A 20,187-nucleotide genomic window follows, 5' to 3' on the forward strand; every position below is an offset into this window, starting at 1 on the left:
AATGTGCACACCCTGAACCTGTTGAATTCATTTTTCCAGTGCTCAACAAAGGTGCAGACATGCTGGCCAGCGGATCAGTAGTAGTTGAACGAGACTCAGATGCAAGAACTTGTGCATATTTGACAATTTATGTATTCTGCACTGAGGAAGAGAGCCCCTCTGGTTCACCCAGACTGTCCTTATTAAGCATGTTCCCTGGGGACTGAGGCAGCGGTACAACATTATCAACATTGTCAGTGTCTAAAAGCTCCACCGGATGTGAACAAATTCTATCCCCCACTCGGGACATACTGCGTAGTGAACTCGCCATACTTTCCATCGAGCAGTTAGCCATGCAACAGTCTTAACACTCTGCACTTGTCTGTAAGTATTTGTAGCAGTGCACAGCGTTCTCCAGGGTAAAGCTCCTCCCCTTTCAGTGCACACAAGGAAAGATTTTTGGTAGATGAATAAACGTGCAGCAGAGTGAATCTACAACACAAGACTTTTAACACTACGAATATTGGTATTCTTAAGGCCATTTGTGACAAAAGCTCCACAAGTTGAAAATCTGTATGAATTGATGACACATTGTAATGAAACATGCTTTATACTTCACTGATTTATACAGTTGAAGATAATGATCACTTGCTCTTTCTTCTGTCCCTCTAGCATGGCAGCAATTTGATAGGCATGTCTGACCTAAATGTCCCAGAGCAGCTATACCAGTACATGGTTGGAGGTCATCGGCGCTCTCAAGTTGGGATGAATAGAGAAAAGCACAAGTCACCAAGCTATCAAATAAAGGTATTTCACGTATATATACACAAAATGCATTTTTCAAACTGAGTTTCAGTAGTGGACTATTGTGATAAAGATTCAGTAAGGTAGATGACTAACTGGGCATCTCAAGTTATGGGTGCTAGTGTCGGTCCAGGAAAAGTAGGCACCCCTCAATCATGAGGCAATGTACTTTGTTGGCCAAAGACCAACCACCTCATGTGTTTAGTATTAGACATATGTAGCCATAAGCTTGACTAAAGTGCGGCCATTTTGAGGTGACTGAAATCGCCATTTTGTTTTCGAACGTTTGCCTTTTGCTTTCTGTTAAAACTGCTTTGCTGAAAACTTATTCTGCTCCACTGGTATATTATTATTCATGCAAAGAGCAAGGTCGCGAGAGACTTGGAAGTAAGCAGCGAGGCATTTTAATCAGTACACAGGTGCCAGCTTGTCTCGTTAATACAGTAGAAATGTTTGAAGCGAACATTAAATGGCTTGAATTATGCTCTTCTTTGCAGCCCCCCTTTTCCTGAGCCCTGTAGAGCACTGGAGAGCAAGTTGACCCCCACTACACAAATAGAAACTAGGAGATAGCGAGGCCTGGAATGTGTCTCTCCCCTGCACGCAGCTTGCTTGCAGAGAACAGAAGCAGTGTGTTCTTATAACAAAGAATTGTGTCTGCAGGCTCATGAAATTGCAAACTGTTGCTAAATAGGTGTCTGAAGGTGTCATACTCGTTACAATTGTCAATCATCATGCCCAATTCAAAGGAAATACATTAGGGGCGGTATTGAATGTGTCACTACTGATTGTAAGATGCTTGCTTTGTATATATGTAACTGTTGTACGATTCTCTCTCTTGCGTCCCCCGAGGTCTGAAAACACGTCGCTGGGCGTGGGATCCAGTTGGCCAACTGTGACTATTTACTTTGCAATAAACCCTAGCTTTTGGGAATACAACCTCGTGTCTGGCATATCAGTTCATGTGTGGTGATTGTGCCTTGTTTCCATACGCAAGGGTCCCTCAGGGGCCCCTTCAAGATGGCACCCGAATAGGGACCCTCCATCACTTGTTCCATCGTGTACGTTGTACAATAAGGAAGGCGGAGAGAACAGCGAGGACGGGACGATCGAGCTGGGATCAAGAGGTGTTCGGGGTGCCCCTGTGAAAGTGATGAGAGACTCCTTTGCAAATCTGCACACAACTGATCCCTGATCGTGTGCGGCCAGAGAACAAGGAGGCGAGGGTCCCGAAATGAGGCAGAGTGAGCCAAGATATGCAGACACTACGTCATTGGTTGCGTCAGTATATGGACGAATTGCGTCTTAAAAGACGATTTGACTGATCAGGTGAGTCGTGCCCCGATTCAAAGTAACCCTGATATTGGTTGAGAGTTGATTTTGCAAGATCAAACACCCAGTGTAAGGTTGATTAGCCGAGGGTAAGGTTAAAACATGCCTGGGGTATTGTCCACTTTAGTGGGATTTTTCCGCTGCGGTAGACAATCTTTGGAAACTGGCCAGGTCGCGCCACCCGAAGGGTGGCCGGCTTATGAGATGTATGTGAAATATGGTGTAGTGGCGATAATGTTTTGTGAGACTTGGCATAGGCAAACCAGAAAAGAGGAAGACCTGCAATGGCCGAATCACAGGAGTTTTGAGATTTCAAGAATAGATAACTTGGAGAATGTGTTAATGAAGAAGAAAACATGCCATGCAGCATTTGATATCCTTAGGGACTGGAGAAGGGAAGCTATGCTTCGTTGGAGAAGTAGGGAGAAAAATACGTGCAGGCATAACTCGAAAGCAGAAAGAGTGAAAGAAAAAGAGGAGGAGGAGCGGAATGATAGTTTGAGAAAATCAAATCGACGTGGTCAGTTGAGTATAGATAAAATATACCCACAACAAGAGTTGCATTCATCAGATGAATTGATAAATAAAATATTGACTGATACGAAGCGAGGCCTGAGCGGAGAGACTAAAAGACTGCGTCAGTGACTATTGCTCAGCCCCTCCCTATTGTTCAGACCCCAGCACAGCCACAAATCATACAACAAGCGCCTCCCATTAGCCAGCCAGAGCGGCAACAGTTGCTTCCCTTTCCCGTTGTCCCATCTGCACCCCTCTCCCAAGAGATTGTTTCTGTCCCATCTGCCCCTCCAGTAATTGAACTTGAACTCATTGAAACGAGAGAGGGGACGGGCAAAGTGGATGTGCGAGAGTGACCCGTAGTGCGATCAGCAAGGAGAGAAAACGAGAGTTGCAAGAACAGGCAGAGATGTATATAAACGGGAATGATGAAACGTCAACGCTAGCTTCGATGTATGATTTCATGAGGATCAATGAAAGACTGGTATTGTTGGAATGCATGGGGGAATATTTAATGGGGAGATGGAAACAGTTAATTGGAAGGCTACCACCACAACAGTTGTTGGATTTGAATGCATTAGCACGTTGTAGGGAGAGAGATGAAGAAATAAGGGAGCATGTAGACAGACTTTTTGAATTTAAGAATGAACTTGATGATGAATATGCTGAAATGTTTGCCATACTGGGGTATAGGAGTAAAGATATTAGGAGAGATAGGAAGGAAGCAGCGGTACCATATATACAACGCCTATTTTTGCCGTTGTCAAGACAGACAAGTGATAAACTAAAAGTATGTATACGAGAGGCGTTAAGATGGATTTCAGATCCTAGTATTCCCCACTATGGAAATATGAGATATTTGATGAATACCCCTTGCCAATGAAAAGAAAAGCACTGCAGGCAATGGTTGAATATTTGATAGACAAAGATATAGATGAGAAGAAAGCCAGCCCCCCTGAAATGATGGCAGTATACAAAAGAGCATTAGAACGTGGAACAGGAGAAACGGCTTTATCACTTGATTTGGGAATATTATTGCATATGAGAGAAGGGGGAGGAACAGTAAGTGCGTTATTTCCCATGAGAGAAGTCCCACCTACATTTGTGCCTAAAGTAGAAGTTCCTGGTGTTGACGCAGCTCCAGCGCAGGTAACGGAAGCACATTATACAGCACAATATGTGCACGTCCCCTTCTCCAGACAGGAAGTGAATAACATAAAACAGACGATCCCCGATATAAGAAAGAATCCGGCGGGATTCTATAAGGAAATAGTCCTATTTGAAATCGTCCATGTTCACTATGGATGATATAGATCTAACATTCCCAGTGGTTCTGCTCGCAGACATATGGAAGCAAATAAGGAAAGTGGATCATAACATGGCCTATGGCACCACTTGGGCGGAGTTAGTAGTAGAAGATAAGAATAGAGAAGCGGGTGGAAAATCGGGGGCATATATGGCGCCGTTACCAGCACGGATAATACAAAAATTGAAAGAAATTGTTCCAGAAAAAAGAATTCAATGTGATAAATTAACTGCATGCGTTCAGGGCAAGGAGGAGTTAGCTACGGATTATTTTCATAGATTTGAGGAAGTATTCACAGATTTTAGTGGACAGGATGTAAGCACAGAAGCAGGAAAAAGATTATTTGTCGATAAGTATGTAAGAGGGTTAATACTTCCAATTCAAAACCTAATAATGACATCAGAAAGTGCATGGCAAGCAAAAACGTTGAGCGAAGTATTGCATATGGCCCAATATTATGGGAACAGAGAGAACACAGAGAAAGAGTTGAAGGATAGGGCGAATTTGAAACGAGGGTGCTACTTCAGCAAGTAGCGGGACACAATAGAGGGAGAGGAAACGCGCAAGGCAGAGGTAATTCAAACATGCATGGAGGGCCTCTGGGACTAAATCAGTGTGCGTACTGCAGAGAGGAAGGTCACTGGCGAGCACAATGTCCACATTTACAAAATAGAAATGGGTATGGCCACAGAAGACAGCATAGGGGGCATCCAGGAACAAATGGGCAGAATAGAAGCCATGTGCAGCAGCATCAAAATAGCCAAGGAAATGGTACCCAAAATCAGAACCAAGCTCAGAATCAGACTGCTTTTACCCCGAATCAGGGCCATCAGAACACGCAAAGTGGAAATCGAGGAAGGGGCGGGAACATTTTTGATACCCAATCAAATACGTACTATATTAATAGCAGCAATTACACATCGGATGATGTGGTGTTCCCTCAATAGGACAGCCCAAGACAGGGGGCAGAACCAGTGCCTATTCCCGAGAATCAAAAAGGACCCTACGTAGAAATGAAAGTCGGGAATAGAGAACATAGCTTTCTTGTAGATACGGGTGCACAAAAGTGCTCGATAGACCATCACTTGGTTCCAGAAATACCACTGTCAGGGCAAAGAAATATTTCAGTAGGGTTCGCAGGTACCCCAGTGATCAATCCAGTGTCCCAACCAGTAGTAGTGGCGTTAGGTCCATTCACTGAATATTGTCCATTTCTCTTAACAGAAAATTGTGGGGAAAATCTTTTGGGGTTAAATCTATTGAAAAAACTGAGTGCAGTTATCCATTGTACACCAGATGGAGTGTTCTTGACAATTTCACCACAGAATGTACCAGTATCCGAATTTCTGTCCAAACCTTTGCCAGGAGAATTGAGTGAAGTGCCAACTTGTAAAAATTGCTCTAAAAGAAGGAGAAACGTTACCGCGTATTCCACAGTACAAAATTTCAGCAGAAGGGGAGAAAGGATTGAAAAGTATTGTTTCTGATTTGGTAAAATTGGGGGTGATTGAAGAGATTACAGGCAGTACATGTAACAGTCCCATTCGCCCGGTGTATAAGAAAGGAGGTAATGAGGTACCATATTGTTTCATAATTTATCTGCGTGCACTAAACAAGGTAGTAGATCCTCAAAGTAACAGTCCCATTCGCCCGGTGTATAAGAAAGGAGGTAATGAGGTACCATATTGTTTCATAATTTATCTGCGTGCACTAAACAAGGTAGTAGATCCTCAATTCCCATTGGTTCAAGACGTCAACACAATTTTGACAATGATTCCTGCCTCGGCAGAGTACTTTAGTGTTATTGACTTGAAAAATGCCCTTTTCAGTATTCCAGTACACAAGGAAAGCAGATATTTATTTGCCTTCACATTAGGAGGGCGATCATTTACATTCACGCACATTCCACAAGGCAACACAGAGAGTCCAAGTATTTACAGCAGAGCATTGAAAGAACAGCTAGATATGCTAGAATTACCAGCAGGTTGTGTATTGTTATAGTATATGGATGACCTATTGATCGCTGCTGATACAGAGGAGATTTGTAAAAAGAGCACTGTTTTACTGTTAACACACTTAGCAGCACATGGCCATAAAGCAAGCTTAAAGAAATTCCAATATTGTCGAAAGGAGGTGGCTTATTTGGGCTACCTACTTTCGAGAGAAGGGAGAAGACTGGCGCCAGAGAGAATAGAAAGTATTTCTGGTATGCCTATTCCAAAAACACAAAAAGGAGTCACAGCTATAATAGGCATGGCTTCATATTGCCGGCAGTGGATTGTAAACTTTGCATTGATTGTGAAGCCAATGGTGGCATTGACAAAAAAGGATGCTGTGATGTCTTTGCAGTGGAATGAAGAATGTCGGAAAGCATTTGATCTGCTAAAAACTGCATTGTGTTCTGCTCCAGTTTTGGGCACACCAAGTTAAGAGATCATTTTCAGATTATTTGTACATGAAAGTGAGGGCTGTGCGTTGGCTGTTTTGACACAGGAACAAGGTGGAAGAAATGGGCCATGCGGCTATTTTTCTTCCGCGCTGGACCCTGTAGCGCGCGCACTACCACGTTGTTTGCGAGCTGTTGCAGCGGCTGCTGCATCAGTGAAACAAACCGAAGGAATGGTATTGGGGCACACCTTCATTTTGATGGTGCCACATGCCAAAGACGTTCTATTAAATAGAACACAGACGCAACACCTCACCTCTGCTAGATTGACTAGATACGAAATTGTCCTTTTTGCGCCACACATCCAAATTATGAGGTGTAGCGCTTTGAATCCTGCAGAATTAATGCCACTGCCCACGTAAGAACTAGGTGAAAATGAATCGCCTCCCCATGATTGCTTAATGGTTACTGAGGAAGAAACAAAAGGAAGAATTGATTTGACAGATACCCCACAAAAAGAGCCAGATGGAGAAGTGTTTTGTGACGGCTCCTGTTTTAAATGGCACATCACCTGCTGCCTATGCTATCACTACGTTGAAGAGTATTGTAGAAAGCAAAAGAATCCCCTACAACTCTGCACAAGTCGCGGAGATAATAGCTTTAACTAGAGCCTGTGAGATTTCTGAAAATCTGAGTGTAAACATATATACTGACAGCCAATACGCCTTTGGCATGGTTCATAACTTTGGCCGACTTTGGGCTGAAAGGGGTTTCTTGACATCACATGGGGCCAGGATTCAACATGGCCCTTTGATTGTACGATTACGGTCTGCACTTGCGTGTCCGAAGCGCCTAGCAATAGTGAAATGCGAGGCGCATAAAAAAAGTTACATGTAAAGTGGGAGAGGGAAACGCATTTGCAGACAGGATTGCAAAGCAAACTGCCAATGATTTGAATACTAAAATGTTGACAATACAAACTGAGGAAGTGCCCTGTGTGATAGAAAATGGAATTGCTACTGTCAGAGATGTAGGCAAAGGCCACTGCTGATGAAATACAGGGGTGGGCTGAGGCTCTGCAGAATTAGATCTAGAAGGTTGCTGGGTAGACAAGAAGAGTAAAAATTGGATGCTGCCCAACTCCTAAGAAAAGCCAATGGTCACGATGGCCCACAACCCTACACACATTTGTGCCAAAAAGATAGTTCAACATCTAGCTACAGTATGGGAAAAGACACACATAAAGAAAAATGCCGAGAGGCTGGTCCAGAATTGTATCACGTGCCTACAACACAGTGTGGGGAAGGGACGGTGACTCCAACAGGCAGTTTCGGCCCTCCCTCTATGCCATTTGAGGTAATCCATTTTGATTTCATAGAGATGGAGAGATGCCAAAACTTGAAGTATGTCCTAGTGGTTATATGTGCATTCAGTAAGTGGGTGGAAGCATATCCATTGAAAGACTGCACCGCGATGAGCACTGCAAAAGTAATTTTAAGAGTATTTTCCCGTTTTGGTCTGCCCCGTGTCACATGGTCAGATAATGGTCCGCATTTTGTGGGCGCAGTGATATTACAGATATGCGCAGGTCTCCAGATTGACAAGAGATTCCATTGTTCTAGACATCCCCTGAGCGCCGATCTTATTGAACGCCACAACGGCATTTTGAAGGCCAAAATAAGCAAAATTTGTGCAGGGAATAAGTTGGGCTGGGTAGACGCATTACCACTAGCGTTTCTGTGCATGCGCACATCTGTGCAGGCAAGAACTGGGCTCTCCCCATACGAGATAGTGATGGGGAGGCCGGCGAATGTTTGGTGTGCACCGCAGCCAAAGCGGCTAAGGGAGCTAGAATACCCTGTACTCAGCATTTATTGTAATCTGTTAATCCAAAAATTGCGTTTGATTCATCAGCAGGTGCAGGAGGCGTTACCAATCAGATACACTGGTCCGGGGCATGCACTGGAACCCGGAGACTGGGTCCTGATCAAGAACTTTGGGAGAAAAAGATCACTGGCACCTAGATGGCGTGGACCCTAACTGATACTTTTAACAACCAAGACCGCCATCCGCGTGGATGGAAGGAAAGCGTGGATTCATGCAATGCACGCTAAAAAGGTCCCATCACCGTCCGAGAAGCTGCTTGATCGAGACGACCAGAAAGAGCCAGCGGTCCCAGAAACTAAAGAAATTGTTGCCAGTTCTTTGCCAAAAAATCTGTCCGATCCGGAAGTAAAGCCTGGAAAGATTGCTATAAAAGAGGAAGGGCAAAGAGTGCCCCAGCGTTGTCCAGCAGAACCTGCAACATTGCTGACTGACACAAAATGTGTACCACTTTGGCACCCACCGTCATCTGTCATTGCGTCACAGGCTGACTCCGAGCTTGAGTCTGGAAGTGCGTCCGCACTATTCATTGATCACACGATACCAGGAGCAAGGCGGTATAATTTGCAAAACCGGAAGGAGGCGTGATCAAATCTTAATTTTTTTTTATCTTTGATGTCTCTGTTTCCTATTGTGGAAGAAGTAGGAACTGAAGGCCTAGAGGAGAGCGGCGTGAGGGTTGTGCAAATCGGACAGCCCAAGAGCGAGGCTCCTCGGTGCAAAAAAATCCATCTGCAGATCACCCCTTATGGACAAGAGGGGCTAACATGGTACGAAGGCAATTGATAACTGCTCTGGAGTTCTTTGAGCAATGTGCAGATGCACAGAAATCTTGTCCAACGTATAGCAAATCCAGGCTGCTAAGAACTGGCAGAACAAACTGTTGACATTACTGAACTTATTGACATTCGAATGAGTGCAGCGAGAAGAGACATTCACGACGAACATTGTTGAAGAAGAAGAAAAGCGAGAAAAATGCCAGAACCAGCTTTTGCCCCCTCCTGCACCACTGCTGATAATGAGTTAAACATAGAGACTGGAAGGTGACACAAAAAGAATTGCCGAAAAAATGGTATGCTGATCTTAACGATAGTTATGTGCATAATAAGTATAGTAGCCCCAATAATGACAGTACTGGTATTATGGTACTTGGAAGAAATACACCCCTTAGAAGTACTTTTGCCTGTTAGAAACATCTCCACTACTGAAAGCCCGGTTCATGTAATTACTTACACTCTGTCCCCAATGGAAGAAAAACACAGGGAAGGTTATGGGAATAACACACTACTGCTAATAATGAACATACATGACTCACTCCATATTAAGAAAGAATAATTGCTGGGTATGTGCCCACTTGCCGCAGCATGGTGGTAAGGGAATTGGTTGGTATGTGCAGCCCCTGCCATTGAGTTCTGCATGTTAGACATCCCTGAGTGCATTATATTATGGGAAATGGAACGAAAGTGAAACTGGTCAATTGGATAGAACAAATATGAATGAATTCGAAGAGATCATTATGAAACCCGTAGGTTGTTCTATATTTCACAAAGCACATCTAATTACACCGGTGGCGATGCCACAAGACACATTTGTGCCCTATAAATTATCTGTAATCGCGTTTCATATGAACCCAGAAGGAAACAAAGATACAGTGCCCCCTCCTATACAGTAAATTACAGTCCACGATCTGTCCCCTTTTGCCTGAGAAAAAAGGTTCCTATTCAGTGGGGACATTCACTAGATGTATTTTGTGGAGAAAAAGCCTATCCCTGGTTACCTAGAAACTGGGGAGGTACTTGTTACTTGGGATTTTTGTTCCCAGTGGTATTCCTTTCAAGAACAGCAGACATAGCCAAACTGGCCAGATCAAGACCAGGCGGAATGAGGAAGGAGGTTTAATCGCAGAGGACATAGCAAAATCATTCATACCATTTTGGGGCCAAACAATAAACTCGTATAATATAAGACAGATGTCCAGAATACTAGAGAAAAAGATAAATGGGACAACAGATATATTATACAATATGATATTGGAAGAAAAAGGAATTGGATTAATGATACTCCAAAAATAGAATGGCTCTTGATGTAATCCTGGTTGATCGTGGCGGAGTTTGCAAAATCGTGGGATCAGCGTGTTGCGTATTTGTAAGCGACTCCTCCCCTACGATTTTTGAAGTGATAAGAAAGTTGCACGTTTTAAGCTCTGACCTTCACCCCCCTGAAGGGAGTTGGGAATTAAACATAAGCTCCTGGTTCTGGGGGTATTACGTTCATGGGGATGGAAATTATTTGCGATCCTAGTAGCAGTACTAGGAATATTCATGACATGTTGTTGTTGCATACACTGCTTACCCATAATATGTACTGAAATAAGTGAGGAGTGTGTACAGATTGTAGAAAAAAAGAGCACTACTAAATCAAGTACTCACGGTAATGATGAATTAAAGAGAGTAAAAGAATTCATGTCAATCAATATTGATGACAATGAGGAGGAGGCCAGTAGTGTACAAGATTCAGAATCAGATACTTGGTCGGAAGAGGATGCAATGTACAGATGAGGCGTTTGGCATACGGCCAAAAGGAGGGTTTGTCAGTCCAGGAAAAGTAGGCACCCCTCAATCATGAGGCAATGTACTTTGTTGGCCGAAGACCAACCGTCTCATGTGTTTAGTATTAGAAATATATAGCCATAAGCTTGAATAAGTGTGGCCATTTTGTGATGACTGAAATCGCCATTTTGTTTTCTAACGTTTGCCTTTTGCTTTCTGTTAAAACTGCTTTGCTGAAAACGTATTCTGCTCCACTGGTATATTATTATTCATGCAAAGAGCAAGGTCGCGAGAGGGGCTTGTTGAAACGTAATGCAGCAACCCAGACAGAAATGCCCGGTCTACTCCCTCACAAATCCTTGGAAGTAAGCAGCGAGGCATTTTAATCAGTACACAGGTGCCAGCTAGTCTTGTTAATACAGTAGAAATGTTAGAAGCGAACATTAAATGGCTTGAATTATGCTCTTCTTTGCAGCCCCCCTTTTCCTGAGCCCTGTAGAGCAAGTTGACCCCCAGTACACAAATAGAAACTAGGAGATAGCGAGGCCTGGAATGTGTGTCTCCCCTGCACGCAGCTTGCTTGCAGAGAACAGAAGCAGTGTGTTCTTATAACAAAGAATTCTGTCTGCAGGCTCATGAAATTGCAAACTGTTGCTAAATAAGTGTCTTAAGGTGTCATACTCAATTCAAAGGAAATACATTAGGGGCGGTATTGAATGTGTCACTACTGATTGTAAGATGTTTGCTTTGTATATATGTAACTGTTGTACGATTCTCTCTCTTGCGTGCCCCAAGGTCTTGAAACACACGTTGCGGGGCGTGGGACCGAGTTGGCCAACTGTGACTATTTGCTTTGCAATAATCCCTAGCTTTTGGGAATGCAACCTGGTGTCTGACGTATCAGTTTGTGTGTGGTGATTGTGCCTTGTTTCCATATGCAAGGGTCCCTCAGGGGCCCCTTCACTGGGAAAAATATTAATTTGCAATTACCATTCAGTCAGAATATTTTGTGTTTCCATATGCTTTTGTGACTGCCATCACTTAGAGATCTGTAGATTAATGTAATTTTTGTTGACAGAACAGAATGTATCATGTAGTGGCAGGGTTCCTTTGTTGCCAAGCAGTATGAAGAGGCTAAACCTTTACTTAATGGCTATTGGGAAATATGATCTTTTATTACAATGCCTCATAGATGTGCTGGTAAAAGGTGTATTCAGCCTTTTGCACTTATGATTGATTGTTTTTATTTTACCATTGTGGTTCATCTATCTACCCCCACAAAGCCCCCCATTGATCATCTTGGAAGAACCCAAGACGAAGAGCAGCACTCCTCGTATTATTTTTCCATGATTTCAAAGATTTTGAAAGTACAATCTTGATTTCTGTGCCTATTGGAATCTTATCTCTTTAATGCATTTCTTTGTAGTTTTTTAGACATTCTCATGGGACACAAGGACCATATTTTATAGTTCACTCATTTGATTTGGGAATATATTACAAGAATGGGAAACGTGAACGAAAATACCATCTTTCCAAACAAACAAGATGGTTCCCTCCAAATTGGGACTGCACTGCTTTCACCTCAGAGACCCCCCTCCCCATGTGCAATGTCTCCTACCCACCATGCATGTTTTTGGGCATTCTTGCCTTAGAAGCACCTGTATCAGTTTGTGCAGTTCAAAAAGTGGTTATCTCGCCACTTTTGGGCGTGGTGAACTTCGGGGTGATCCCAAACCCTTCTCCTGAACTTGATGCAGACTTCTTTATGATTATGGGCTTTACATTCTTGTAAAACATGTTCCTCATCCATCAACTCCTTCAGGGTCGCATCTTCTCTCTAAAGGTGTGTCAATGTGGGATGAGTGAAGATCAAACTTCCAAAACATGCTGGTTTGGTACTTTAAACATGAAATTTAAAAATGTATCAATGGAATAAAATAGTGTATACTCTTTGTAGCTTCTGGCCCATTACAGAGTATCGGGGGAATAGCAAAAACCCCAAATAGCTTAACCTAATTAGTGAAGTGAGTGGAAGACGTTTCTTCACAAAATGTCAAATTACAACTCGAAACACCCTTAAAGTCCCCAGGCCTCTTTGGCTGTCTGGTTTGTTCGGTCATGTCCAATTCTGGTGACCTTCAAAACTTGCTCCACTCAGGCGGGAAAACAACCCTTCACCAAAGCCTAGCTTCCAAGATATGTCAACAGACTTCTTTTGGGTCCCATACACCACGACTCAATCTGTGGAAATACCTTGTGACCAGATGATTTTATAGTTATAGCTCGCAGGAAGATCCAGAGGTGTCGTTGGTGTCTGGATTGTCATGGGTTTCCTCCTGGTTTCTCTTGTCCTAAATATTGAATATTATAATCTCCCTAAACCAGTCTCGTTCCTCTTCCTACTGTCTGTTCCTGCCTAGTTCTGACTCGGCCTCCCAGACCCCACCTGCTTTGGCTATATACCTATTTGTTCTCTCTTCTCTTTGGGACTTCCTTCACTGCATGAGATGTCCTTGTCTCTGCTTAGATTGCTCTGTAAGTCATCTTCCGATCGGATATGGCCTCTCTATCCATTGTTGTTAAATCTAAGCCACCACCACCTCTGGATGTTACTCTTACAACTGCCTCCTTTCCTCATTCACCTCTTGATCTTCCTCCAAAACAGTCTCTCCACTTGATAATACCTACTCTGTGCAACTAGTTTTACTTGCCTCCTCTGTCTTTCACGGTCTCCTCCTGCACCCCAATTCCTATACCACCTCTTGACTTGCACTCCTGCATCCTTGCTGTTATTCCCTCCTCCTGTCAAATCTCATGCACTTTTACCACCTCATTGATCTTCATAGCTATCACCATCTCTTCCTGTTGTTGCCTCTCCGCTTGCTTCGATCTCTATAGTCTCTGCTCCTTCCAACAATCTGTCAGCCGTCTTCAAACATGTTCTTCGTGCTCTTGCATCCCACACTGAGCAAATGGTGCTGGGTGCTTTTAGTCTGTATTCCCTCCTCCCCTTTGCTGAGGCATCCAGCAGGGGTCTGCACTTATGACTTGGGTGAAGCCTGGGATTGGTAGTTCTCCCTGAGTGCACCTTGGACTGCTTTTGCACTTAAATGCGTGGACCAATCCCAGATCTGGCTTGTCTGCTGTCTTGCACGGCAATGTTCCCTTCTGTGGCCCTCCCTATTGCTGTCTGAACTGATCAGGAGGCTTCAGTGTTTCCATCATGTGAATAGGAAGCGCAAGACAAACTGGGTAAACTTTCTGAAAACCTTATTGTTAATGTTACATTTTATAGGCATCCAGTGATAGTCCCCTGGGAAAAGGTCGACCGGGTGCACTATTTTCCCCAGATTTGCACTCCCATGAAAATAAAGCACTTTTCCCAAGTATTCTAGGACTGGAGTTCGAATAGTAATGAATCCTGTCCTAGAATATGTGGGGGAAGGCTTATATGGGTGCAGGGAAAAAAACGCCTCATTGGTGACTTTTTTACAGGGGACATTTTCACATGGAGCCATTTTGTGTGCAGGGAAATCAAAACATTGTATCCCTTGTATAACACTCTTGCTGGGGTACAATGGTTTGGTAACTTGTTTTCCACTCTTCAGTGTTCAGGAAGTTTCAAACTGACAACATTGTTTCAGCAGAGTTCAGAGTAAGCATTGCAAATCTTGTAGAATGAATCCTTTGTACTGGGTAAAACTGGAACTGTGTCGAGACACACTACCATTAGCAAGTGAAAATAAATCATTTTCCTTGTAAGAGAAAGCTGCCTAATTCCTTGTTGGAGTATTAGGTGTTCACAGGGGGGACTTTCTGTTTACCCGATTGTGAAATGTTGCCTGAGGATTAACATAAAGCATCTGGAAATATTGACTTTCAAAAGCAGAACGTTTTATAGATGATGTGATATTTGTACTGGTGAAAGATCAATGAAAAATTAAGGAAATATTCATATGTTAAATGGTTAACTTGGACACAGTGTGTGACATTTTGCATGTACCTTTGCTTGTTCTCCAAATTGGGCTAGTTTGAACTTTTCTCCATTTGCCACAGGTTCTCTCTTAAATCCCTTAAAGGCAGGCAGTGTGTGTTGGCTGATGTTCAGTAGTGAAGGAACTTACCCACACTTATGAGGGTAAAGGTTATATCGGTCTTTAGCTTTATGGAATCACCCCAAGTAATCTGTGCTATACCACATTAAAGGAGGACTCCTATTCATTAATTATATTGCTCTATGCACTCCGGCTATCCCTCTAGAAAAACTATGCTGTCCCTGGTAGCAAGGACTATTCCTAGAGTGCACTGGTGTGCAGCTAATCTAAAAGGGACAGTAGAAGGGACACCCTACAACTTTCGAAGTATGAAAGAACCACAAAGTTTGCTCCCAATTTCAACAGCAGTCAATACCTGTATAAAGAATAGAGCGAAAAAGATACCATGAAAGATTCTACCCCATGATGACTCGAATTCGGGGGTGAATAGTACCAATTTAGCTTAAAAAGACATAATGTTGGAGGTACATTCAGATTGGGATATTTGTCTCTTTCTTTAACCCACATTTGAATAGGTAACTGCTACAGATACAACTGTTACTTTATTCCACAATCTTGTATCTTATTTAGGGTTTGCCAAACCATTAAAAGGATATCCCAAACCAACGAGGTCACCCGGTTTCTGCGACTGACAAAGGTAAAGTCATTTTCATCAGGACTAAACAGCAATGAATCCTATTTTTCTGGGTCAGCTGAGCAGCTCTTCACTCTGCATTTAGATTGTTGTATCAGGATTTATGCCCAGGATGTTGCCCAGCCCAATGTTTGACTCTTTATTTTAGATGTGAAAACAAATATGTTTTTGTTTGAGTTCTACAGAGAGGAAGAACATGGCATTAATGGCATTCCTCTCAGTGTTTTATGCGTACAGAACAGGTGTAAAATAAGGTAGCAATGACTCTCCTTTGCCATCCCTGTATTTGTCATAAGGTTACGAATTGTAGTGTTAAAAAGTAATTTTGGATGAAAAAAACAGTTTCAGATAAATGTATGACATGTTCCTTCCTCGGATAAATGCTGATTCAACAATCTAAATGGACAGTGAAGATATGCTCGGCTGACCCAGAAACGTGGAATAAAAATCTTCATAATGTTCTTAATACCAAACATCACATTTTATACATTCAAAATGGGAGGTCATGGAAATCTGTTTCCACTTCTACATCAAGGGGTAATGGCTACACTTCCATGGATGAGGCACACATGGAATGTTACTTTTCATAGCCTCTGTCTTCAATCAAGGACTGGCAGCCTGTCCAATGATTTCTTGGAGAACCTCAGTCCAATCTAGAAAAGAAATCATTTTCAGGCTGTGATGTTCAAGAAATTCTGCAGAAGCAGGACACACCAGTTGTAACCAACTGAGGATGACCAGGAACTAGAAGAGCAAAGGGATATTATTTTCCCACTTAAGGAACATCCTCATAGATTCTTTGTGAAATATGAAAAGAGGGCACAAGGAGGGCCTGACCATCTGCCCCAACTGTGAAGCACGTTATTGTCCCTATTATCCATCCATCAAGGGCACACATCTCAAAGCTTCCACCACAGAAACTTTAATAGATGCTTTAGTCTCCGGCTCCTTAGCCTCCATTTCAGGCTGCTCATATCTAATCCATGGAAAGACCTTATGCACTCGGTTCTACGTTATTTCGCCGAAAGAAATTTCATCGTGGGACTTCATCGCCGACCCTTTCATCGCCAACATTTTTATTTTATTTATTTTTTTATTTATGGGGGGCTGCGGCACCCCCAACCCCCTTACTTAAATAATCATACCCCAACCCGCACAAACACCCCCCCTAAAAAAAATGATTTAAAAAAAAAATGTTGGCGATGAAAGGGTCGGCGATGAAAAGTCCCACGATGAAAAAGTGGTCGACGAAATGCGTGTATACCATGCACTCATGCCCATTTCCAAAATCAAGGAATTATGGTACCAGTTGGCATACTACATAAATGATGCCAACTGCATTCCGTTATTTCAATGGTGGCAAGAAACTGATTGGCAATCTGTGTTTAAGAATCCTGACTGGGTCCCCCCTAGATATCCAGAATTGGTAGTTGCCCCCTCCTTGCATAGGAAAACTAAGCATTGTATATTACGAAAAGTTCTGCTATTTAATACATCAGACTACTGCACTGAGCCGTTTCTTCATTTGGGATAACTTTGAATAACGTCAGATTCCCCAAAGTACTACAAATGTGGTTTCTTACCTGAAACTGAGCACTTGGTTCTAGGTTAAGGTTGATCTAGTTAGGTTTGGTGTCACTCTTTTGGTTTTGCCTTACAATTTTATAATCACGCGGCATGCCACTCAAGCCCATTGTGTCTGTGCTCAGCCTAATCAACTAAGCAGCTAATTGTAACTAACTAGATGCATAGACGCTAATTTCAGAATTGCAGTTTCACTCAACATTTTGCAATTATTATTTCGACTTCAACTGACCCACCTAGCTATTGCAAAGTTCACCAGCATTGAGATTGACCCATTGGTGCATTTTGCATTAGCCTTGATAAAGACCTGCATAGGTCGAAACATTTATTGACTGAGACTCAGCTTCTTAATGTGGAATATAGCTCTTGTAACTGTATTGCATTTGACAGTTTGTGATTTTTACTTGTCATGTTCTTGGTTTTAGCTTATGTGTTGTTGGATAAATGTTATTCCTGCCTGTTTAGACAATCTATTGCTTGACAAACTCTTTTTTTTTGTGTTATCTGTTTCATCTCCCTGATCGAAACCTTTCTGCTCAGTCTCTATTAAATGAGAGTTCGGTTAGACCTTGGTCTTCAACATTTGCATGTCCGCCAAAGTTAGCTTCTGAGAACCCAATACCAGTAGTGGTTTTGTAACTCTTCCCCCCGACCCCCACAAAGGGTCTTAGGGACTTTTTCACACAGCCTATTTCGAATATTTGGAAAGACCATATTGGAGTGTTTTTGTGTAGGTTTAGGTTTTCCACCAAGTTAGTCCCGGCTGTCTCATTGATGGTGTGGTAATCACTTTTTGGAGGTGTCAGGGTTAATACTTAGGTACTGTTAATCACACAGTGCTCAAAAGTAGGTCTATGCAGTATATTTCCTGAATAATATTCTCTTTATTATAAAGTCAAGCATCCAAATATATTTTTTTACTTCATGGTATTGGTGTTTTGTAGCATTCAAACTCACAACAGAATGATTTCACAGCGCTGGGGAAAACTGAGCATGGGATGTAATTAATCAAACAATTATGGTGCAGTACACAGTACCTTCCTATTTGACATCAGTCAAAGCATATCGGAACATAGATATATCAAGTACAAGCCAGTAGGAAGCAAGGGCTTGGATAACCCCAGGAGAGTTGCCCTGGGTTTGTGAGGTTAGATTTGATAGGCGGATTCGAACACAGCTAATTTCCAGGTTGTCTTGAACCTTTTGTGCTATGGTTGTACCTTGAATACCTTAGTGAGTTAATTTCAAAGTTTAGGGGCCACAACAGCAAACGTTCTATCCCCATGGCTGAGCCTTTTGTACTTGGTATGATTCACAACATTTTCTCCTAATGATCTTAGGTTTCTGGTTGGCCAGTAGGGGATGTGGAAAGCCTTGGTCTTGTTGTGGAGGCATTGCTTTGTCAAACTAAAGACTTTCAGGCAGATTCGAGAGAGACAGTTAAGTGCCTTTTGGTCTGGGGTGTAGGTCAAGAAGTAGAAAAACCTTTGAGACTCTTTTTTTGAAAGACCTAAAATCTGACATGTTTTTTTCCCAAGTTATATTTTTCTTGAAATTTTGATGAACAAGTTACAATGTAATAACCGCGGCAGATCAGGTGATAACAGTGGTACATTGAAATTTCCTTTACACAATACCTCAAACTGAAACCCCCCCAAAGAAACTACAATAAGAAAGGGGAATTCACATGAATGGTATCAGTGTTAACAGAGTAGATGCCATGCAACATGGACAGTCACTCCTCTTCTCCTGCGATAGCTCGTCCCCCAGCCTCACAACGGGAACAGCACTTCCCTGCAGGCACCCCCTCAATCTCGCTCAGTTCAAGGATAGGTGTTTCATGAGCTGTGGCCTAAAAAACATGTGTTCTCTTTCTCAAATAAAATCTAGGAAGGGCGCCAGGTGCAGGAAAATGTTACCGTCTGGTCTGATACATGTGCTGATAACTTCTCAATCTCTAAAATTTCCCATATCTTCACCCACCAATACGAGATGCAAGGGCCCTGTGAGGTTTTCCAAAAACGAGCACAGTTTATTCCTGCAGCCACCAGCAGGTGTGATACTAAATCCGCTCTAGGGGCTGACATCCGGAAAGATCCTTCTGCGGGGACATCCCCCCAGAAGCAGGTCAGCGGACACATGGGGGAGTTGGCTGACCGTGAAGGCTTCAATTCTTGAGCGGATCTCCTGCCAATTGGTTTGTATAATCGGGCACACCTATCACATGTGGACGGTGTCTCTTTGTTGACCACAACCATGCCAGCAGCGATCCGAGCAATCTGGGTAGATCACAAACAAACATTTGGAGGTCCTGTATCAACGGACACATAGTTTCAGGGCTCCTTCCTCAAATAGGGTGCAGCAAGAGTTCTTGTGAGCCCAGGACCAGATCTTCTGCCATGATTCTTCAGAAATGTCTCTTCCAATGCACCACGAAGGGAAGATTTTCTTCCAGAGAGGCCCTTTCCAGTAGGCGGAAGCAAATGAAAACCCTCTGACTCTTGCCACTCAAGCGCCCTAAACTCTATCTCTGTGGGGGGTTGGGGAGCAACAGCCAGCCTGTTTGACTTGAGTATTGGATACTCAGTGCTGCAGTTGCACATAACGAAATCGATCTGCCTCTGTTAAGTTAAATCTATCTTTTACATTACAAAAATGTGTGTGGTGTCCTGTCCCTATACAGGTCCCTCAACCGCAGGATCCCCTGGGATTCCCAATTTGTAAACGTCCCGCCTGCCAGGCGTGGAGAAAATGCTGTGTTGTGGAGCACCAGAGAGGGTCTTTCCCTGGTTTCATTAAAACGGTTGTGGTTGATTCTGCCATGAAGGCAGATATCATGCCAGATTCTAGGAAAGAATTGAATAGCTTCATAAACTGCAGGACCTTGACAAAGCAACCATTTTATACATCTTTTTTGGAAAAGCCGTCCAGGCTGGGGGCTTTGACAGATGCGAGGGATCGAATCGCTTGGGCCACTTCTTGAGCGGTTATACTAGCTTCAAGGAGATCATTCATCTCTATTGTGACTTGGAGGAGGTGCGACTGGGAGATAGTCAAAAACAAAGGCATGGTTCCCCTGATGTGTTGCTGATACTTTGTGAAAGAACTCCCCCATTATCTGTAGCGTCCCTGTTTTTGTGACCACCTGCTTCCCCTCG

At 43.0% G+C, this 20,187-nt stretch overlaps 1 protein-coding gene across 1 annotated transcript in view; it reads left to right on the plus strand.

Moving 5' to 3' along the window:
• Window positions 1-20,187, plus strand: part of ANAPC1 (anaphase promoting complex subunit 1) — a 2,053,226-nt gene that overhangs the window by 1,276,963 nt on the left and 756,076 nt on the right. Inside the window, exon 30 of the mRNA XM_069606837.1 lies at window positions 652-786. Coding sequence (XP_069462938.1) covers window positions 652-786 — 135 coding nt within the window. The remainder of the gene's footprint in view (window positions 1-651; window positions 787-20,187) is intronic.

This window comes from Ambystoma mexicanum, chromosome 4p (assembly GCF_040938575.1).
Source record: "Ambystoma mexicanum isolate Mex_15411 chromosome 4p, UKY_AmexF1_1, whole genome shotgun sequence".
In the NCBI taxonomy this organism is placed as follows: domain Eukaryota; kingdom Metazoa; phylum Chordata; class Amphibia; order Caudata; family Ambystomatidae; genus Ambystoma; species Ambystoma mexicanum.